At 40.5% G+C, this 7,430-nt stretch overlaps 1 protein-coding gene across 7 annotated transcripts in view; it reads right to left on the reverse strand.

The window, feature by feature from the left end:
* Positions 1–4,374: 4,374 nt before the first annotated feature.
* The window catches only part of zmynd11 (zinc finger, MYND-type containing 11), a 28,702-nt gene continuing 25,646 nt past the window's right edge, over positions 4,375–7,430 (reverse strand). For all 7 annotated transcript variants that reach the window (XM_005752425.2, XM_005752421.2, XM_013915761.1 and 4 more), the window contains 4 exons: positions 7,214–7,288; positions 6,285–6,563; positions 6,008–6,193; positions 4,375–5,280 (listed from right to left, as the gene is read on the reverse strand). In XM_005752425.2, the coding sequence (XP_005752482.1) occupies positions 5,158–5,280; positions 6,008–6,193; positions 6,285–6,563; positions 7,214–7,288 (663 nt within the window). In that variant the 3' untranslated portion in view covers positions 4,375–5,157. The remainder of the gene's footprint in view (positions 5,281–6,007; positions 6,194–6,284; positions 6,564–7,213; positions 7,289–7,430) is intronic.

A 7,430-nucleotide genomic window follows, 5' to 3' on the forward strand; every position in this document is an offset into this window, starting at 1 on the left:
GCATGGGTGAACATCTCCTGCCCTGATAGCAGCTGGGGGAGGACTATCCTCCGCCCGTGAGCGCTTTGGCACGGGTGAGGTGCCCACGGCAGCACCGCTGCTTGTTGAGAGTGAAAGCGATACCCGCTTTCACGTCAAAAAGTCGTCATAAGTCTCCAGTCACACCAGAAAAAGTCGCCAGATTTGTTGCTAGTCGCTTTTTAGAAAAAAAAGTCGCTAAGGGGCTCTGAAAACTTGCTAAATATAGCGACAAAGTCGCTAAGTTAGCAACACTGAGCAGATCAGCTACTGATTGGAAGGTTGGAGGAGCCAGGAATCGAACCACCACTCTGCATGCCAAATATCCTTGGGCAAGAGACTAACCCCAAATTGCCCTCCGATGCATTCATCGGAGTGTGAATGTGTGAATGCTTATTAGTTGCACTACATCACGATGGAACAATGAATCCAAACGTGAAAGTTTGGTTCGAATCACCGTCAGGACAAAAGGTACAACAGGAGACTCTGTTGTGAATTTTTGCTGATTCAGCCCACGGTGTTCGAGATCTCGTCAATAGAACACAAATTTTATAGTCAGACTTTTGTCCACCAAGCACGACCATCGGGTTATTTTCACGATGACAGTGATCCCAAACACTTTTCCAGTGCAGTAAAATCATGTCTGGATAGCAAAGCAAAGGTAATGATGAAGAATAAAGGTGGTCATACCAAATACGTGTTCAAACAAAGACTTCCAAGTTAGAATCGTACAAAACTCTTTTAGCTTATACAGTGCATTTTCATTTCAATAAACCACTGCAACCAAACCAAAAGCAAAGTCTAAAGAAATGAGCGGTGGGCCAAGGGGTTTGCAAAGTGCTGCACATTTGCTGTTCTGTGCACTGCTGCCATCCAAACTCTTAATACTGATCACCTAAATATTACTGACGTGGGAATCACTTATATCATTCTTACCTTTAATGTCTTGATGTTGGTTTTTCCTTCAGCCACATTTGGAAATCTGAGTTTAAAGAAACAGTCATTTTTAAATAGGAACCATTTACAGTTAATCAGCATCATACAGAGTAACTTACTGGTAAACAAGTAAACAATATTAAACTAAAGTAAAAATGCATATCTTAGATACAACCTGCATTATGAAATGCATCATATCTTCAAAAGAAACCAAAACGGACTCTGGAGAACTTGTTGATACATTTATTTCCTCCATGTTAGCACATAGAATATATTTATATACATATTGCTAGCTAAAGTGTCAAAGAAAAAGGGAGAAAACAAAAGAGCATAGAAAATGTTAAGCCACGAGTAAAAGTTTACATATGGACAGAACAACAGGAAGTGAGAACAAAGAAACCTTTACACTGATTTTATTCCTGCTAAAAGTACTTAAAGTACAAAGGATCCATGTAGTACACAGTATGTACTAAAATATCCCGAAATAAGAACAGCGAAAAGGCAAATATGATTGGACAATTTGATCGATTCACTCTTATTCAAGCTGAAAACAGCATCGAGAGAGGGGGGATATAAATCATTGTCATATTGCGTTACTCTGAAGGAGTGCAATCACGCCTTTTCTTTTGTTTACGTGAGGGGAAGAAACCGAACGAGGAGCTGGAGGTACACCTTTACTCATGCAGTTCAAAAAGCAGAAATGCAAACTGGAATGGCATCAAAGCTTTACACGTGGCCAGAAAAAGAAAGGTTTAACATAAAAATCACATCGAAAGCTTCATGGCTGGATGGACAAATATAAAAACAATAAGAAAAAAAAAAATCAAAGCTGCAGCCTCGCAGGTCACGTGTAACACAAACCCCGCCTCCGGTTTGGAAAAGGTCGGCTTTAAAAAGAGATGCTGAAATGTTGAGACACACTAAAGAAGCTTAAAAGAACAATAACTAAATCTCTCTCACTCACATACACTCACTCACACACACTCACCTGATATGATTGTAAAAAACTACAACTAACAGTCATCCGCAGGGGAAAAAAAAAATCATTTACAATGTACAAATAAGATGACGGAGGGGACAGAAGGATGTTTTATTTACACGTAGTGCACTGAAGATGAGAACTGTGAGCTATGAGAACATGACAGGAGTAACGCACACATCACATCATAAAGGATTTAATGAGTTTTCATGTCTGAGGGACGTTTCAGAGGAACAACCGTTACCGTAAATTCTCTAATAGTGGGCAGCCCAAAAATCACGGGTTAAGTTCATTATCAACAAATTCAGTAAACGGTAAAATCAACAATGAATTAATCTCATTAGTGAGGCTGTGTCAATCTGTCAGAACAACTACTGCACAGGGACAACAAATCTTAGTCGTCTCTGGTGACGTGTGATTAATTCACACAAGTCTTAATTGTGTCTCCTGATTAGTAAACAGGACTAATCTGATGGTTACAAAACAAACAAAAAAAAACAACAAAAAACCGAATGCAGTTTCCCCACAAAAAAGTCAAAAAGATCGAATAAAAAAAAAAATATATTTTTTTAAATCATTAAAAGTTATGTTTGAGATTGTTGCTGGAGACATTCGAGATCTTGATTTTATTAATGTCTTTAGCTGTGTTTAGAAACGTAAAAGCTACACCAGCCTACCCATCAAACTTCCTGTTAATGAAATGCATTTCCTCCAATTTCACAATAAAAGCTGTTCAAGGTAAAAGTAAGAGCTCATAAAAATGTCGCCCTACATGGTAGCATGCAGTGAAGTGTGCAGATCACATAAAGTAAATGTTGATTACCAAATCGGTTTTTGAGGGTTGGTGAGTAAATTTACCTTTTTGTTAAAGTGTTTTTGTAATTGTTTAAGTAACAGAAGTAAGAAGTATGTAGTTTATTTAGTATTTGTGTGAACTGGTCAAACTAAACAGGCACTTTATAGTGAAGAGATTATTTTAAGCTCCGTTTTAGTTTGTGTTGTTGCATTTTGTCACAATTACTACATTAAATAAGGATTCTATGACAGTGTTTTTGCACCGCTCAGATGTTTCATAAAGAAGACAAACATCCAGCACAGTAACAAGTTTTAACCACTTTGTTACATCAGAAATCTTCTTCTTTGAAAAAAAAAATGGTCCCGATTAAGTAAAACCCATTTAACAGAGTCTGTGTGTTCACTGCACATTACCGGACTTGTTAAACTCAATTCAGCTCTATATTTTCTACTAGTGTAGCTTTTCGTGGCTCACAGCTGGAAACCCCCACAATTATTTTTTGTCTTTAAAAAAAAAAAAAAAAAAAAAAAAACACAAAAAAAAATGTTACAGAAATGTTCTATTGTTATTTGAAAAAAAATCTAAAGAATAAAGTGTAACAGCCTGATTAGCTGGTGATCATTGGGACAAATATTGCATGTTGCTGTTGGAGAAAGCTGATCTCTTCAAACATTCGACTGCTAAAACACAGCACGTAGTGCACACAAGGATGGAGGCTTCGTTCACAGCCAACAGCACTGAAACTACAGGGCTGCCCACCATGTGAGAATTCACCGCGTCTTATTTTTCATATGTTAAAGGAAAAAGGCAACTTGGGGTAAAGCAAGTTTCTCTCATCTTTCATAACTGAAGAAACAGTCAAACCAAAAACAAAAAAAAATCCATTAAAAACTGGCAATTTTATTGCCCCATCAAAAGAATTCAAATAAAAGCGATTCTAAGCACCGTAATTAGACATCAACACTGAGCACAGGGGGAGGAAAAAAAAGTTTGATCATTCATATTTGCATATTTTTTATATTGGTCCATCCATTATCGCTTCTTTATGGAGACCAGACGTCTGGTCGTTTTTTCCTGCTTGTTTTCCCTTAATGAATGAAAAAACTATGAAACTATCTACATGCATGTGGCCTCACTGGGTGAGAGGATGAGAAGAAGAAATGGGCACCGACCACCAACTACAGCATACGCAGTGAAAGAGTCTCATAGCTAGTCACTTCAGATTAAAGGGGGGAAAAAGATGATGAGGAATCTCGAGTGTACGTCACTAGAAAAATGACACCGATGACGCTCCGGAAAATATACATCTTTTTTTTTTTCCTTTTTAAATACACTGCAGGAGGGCGAAGAGAGGAGAGGAGTCGCCGCCAGATGTTCTCAGGTAGGTTCATCAAAAGGTGCGACTTTTTTTTGGCAATATTACAAGCATTTGGGTTGTTAAGAAAATGAAATGTGCAAACAAAAAAACTAAAAAGAACCAACAACAAAACTGTCAAATCATGTAACCTCTCTAAGATCCAGCTCAGGAAAGATTGCTGTACATCCCCTCGGCTTCAGTACAAACTCAAAACTTCCTGGTTTCATCCAACTCATAAAAAAAATAAATAAAAAAAAAACAGTCTAGTCCCCCCAAAAAAGAAACCAAAAATGTGCATAATTACAATAAAAATCTCTCATGGAAGATTTTTTTTTTTTGGTCGGCATCTTTTAAAGCCGACTTTTTGACCCTGTTCCCAATAAGTGACTTTAGGACAATAAAATTTTCGATAAAAATGGTAAAAGGTGCTATCCACCGCAATCGATTCGTGAAAAGAATAAATTGCATTAAAGTCAGCGAGCCTTTTAATCCACAATTTAATGTTTTTTTGTTGTTTTTTTCCTTTTTAAAACCGGTTTTCTGTATGAAAGCGGAGTCAGTCTGATGCTGCGATGGTGCTTACGGTACCTTTTTTTAAAATGTTCTGTAGGATCGACGGCGTGCGCTTTGCTGCATTTACAGTAAGAAAAAGGTTTCTTTTAAAAAGTCAGGTAATAAAATGTATTCAGTTAATGCTCACCTGTTCCTACACACTTAAATAACACATTCTCCAACACAAAATTAGCACTTCAGTAAAAAAAAAAAAAAAGAAGAGGGAAAAAACAAGGTCATAACTCGTTCGAGTCATGCTGTTGAACAAACTGTTCACTGTTCAGAAAAAATAAAAGCGTAGAAAGTAAAATCAATACAATGGGTACATTAAATAATAGAAACAAAACCGCTCCGCACGCACAAAAAACCATCGGGTCCACAAAGTTTTCAGGAAGGCAAGTCGAGAAGCAGGAGGGAGAAGAGTGTTTGTGTTTGTTGTAGACACTGACTGACAGGAGGAGGCGAGGACAGAGCCAATGGCGTGCTGTGTAAGGTCGGGTAGGGGCGGGGCTTGTTCATTCATCTCTTCCTGCGGCAGGTTCGTTTGTGGTCGGCGTGCCAGTGCTCCTGCTGACATTTGATGGAGCAGTACGAGGTGTTCCAGCAGCAGTGGTACATGGCCTCCTCCTCGCAGTTATAACACTGCAGGCACAGGAAACAGCCAAAGGTAAACAAAAACAGGTAAACAAGACCTCAGCTGCTTTTTTCTATTAGTGCCTACTCCGATCGACTCGCCACAGCTCGCCAGGACTCAACTCTGATCGACTGTTCTTCCGTTACAATTTAGTACCTCCTAATGTGGTCGTTGTCATAGCAACACGACTTGATATGTGGCTCGAACGCAAAGGTGGACGTCGAGGTGAGAATATACCCGCTGCTCTGTCTGAATTTTCGTCAGATTCTGCGAACATGGCATCATTTTTTGTAGCCTTTTCCCTCGTAGCTGGGTTTGAAAAATGGCGGTTTAGAGAACCAGACGCTCGCATGTCTGCTTGAGTGACGCTGCTGACCAGCCAATCGGTGGCATGCAGGCTGACGCCGTCACATTTCAGTACCTGCTCAGACAGCGGCGAACTGAGCAGCTCCGAGTAGGTACTAATGGAAAAGGAGCTATAATAATAATAATAATAATAATAATAATAATAATAATAATAAAAAAACATATATAATACACTGGTTCCAGGTTTTCTCATGTGATGACCTTAAATCTGCGTTTTAAATCACTGACACTGGGATTTCTTTGGGTTGTGAAAATCATCTTGGACAAAAAAAAATTGGAAGATTGTGTTTGTGCGTTTTTATAACTAATAAAAGAAGAAATCTTCTTTATATTCAGGCACACTTTAAGCTCTCGGTTAACTGAACTCACCCACTGCTTCTTCTTGGTCTGGGAGATGAGCTGTTTGTGTTGAGCCACCAGCTTCTTCACCTCCTCCACCAGCTCCTCTTTGCACTTCTCCTTCACCTGCTTACATTTCCTCTCCATCTCCGCCTGAGCTCCAGCCACCGCCTTACTCACCGCCTGGCGTTTCTCCTCCTCCATCTCTGCACGGAGCTGTAGAGAACACGCACACTTAGGTTTGGAACTGGTCCAAAGTGCTCTCCATCATTAGAAGACAAACCCGAGTCGTTTCATACAAACGCACCTTCTCCAGAGCTTCTCTGACGACCCTCTCCGTCTCCCTCTTGTTGTCGGCCTTCATCATCTCCTTCACGTCGTTGAAGACCTTGGTGTACTTCTCATGGCACATGTTCTGACAGGCGCCATCGCTGTTGGTCTGCGTGCCGCGATGCAGCGTGCGCGGCGACCCCCCGTTGGCCTTCTTGGTCTGCGTGGACACCGACAGCTTTTCTGGCTGCTGCGGTGCCGACGACACCGGGATCTCCTGGCTGGAGCTGACGGCCTCCATCTCCGGCTCCGGGTCCTAAGGGAAAGGATGTGATGTCTCTTAGAAGAAGTCACAGCAGGATGCTTCTGTGCCAGCTGTCACACAGATTCCTCCATCTTGGCCTGCAGCTGGTTACAGTAGTTCCTGCTCAGCTATAAGCCACTCTAACCAGAAAACATGAGAGCTGAGAGCTTGCAGCTCCAATCCAGGACAGACAAAATCTGAAGTATCAGTATCAACCTGGATTTCTCTTTGAGAAAAAAAATTAATGCATTTAAAAAAAAATTATTCCTCAAAAATAACTTCAAGCAATTTGAGCACAAACCCCGTCTGTCTGCAAATGTTTGTTCCGACCACCGAGGAGCTTTTGCATTCTTGATTTAGAAATTTCCACCCACTCGTTGCTGCGGATCGCTTCAAGCGATGCTGAAGTGGTTCATGCTGGATTTTAAAGTCTGCTTTTGATCACTGCCCTGAAGAACCCACTCATTTCTTTTACTTCACTTTCCTGCACAACATTTGCACCCACAGCTTGCTGGGATTTAGTGAGATGTCATGGGTCCCCTCTACATAACCCCAAATCAGAATATTTCCACCCTCGTGCTCATGCCATGTACTTAGCATATAGCATCAGGTTATAAATCAGTTTGCAGCCAAAGAACACAAAATACATAACAGCTGCTTACACTGACTTCTTCTTTGGGCTCAACCGTGTGACTCCGACGGCTTTTCTTCGCCTTGGGCTCCTGGCTGCTTTTGAGCTGGGGGGAAAAACAGAAAGGGTCAATAATCAGCGAGTACGCTGGCGTCCCAGCAGGCTTTCTTAAATGATGACAGAAAAGATGGAAACAAAGGATATTAAAGAAAGTAGTTTAAAAATAACCTTTAAAGGCTGGTAAAGAC

The sequence above is a fragment of the Pundamilia nyererei genome, unplaced genomic scaffold (genome assembly GCF_000239375.1).
Source record: "Pundamilia nyererei isolate P.nyererei 1_Seehausen unplaced genomic scaffold, PunNye1.0 scaffold00358, whole genome shotgun sequence".
In the NCBI taxonomy this organism is placed as follows: Eukaryota; Metazoa; Chordata; class Actinopteri; order Cichliformes; family Cichlidae; genus Pundamilia; species Pundamilia nyererei.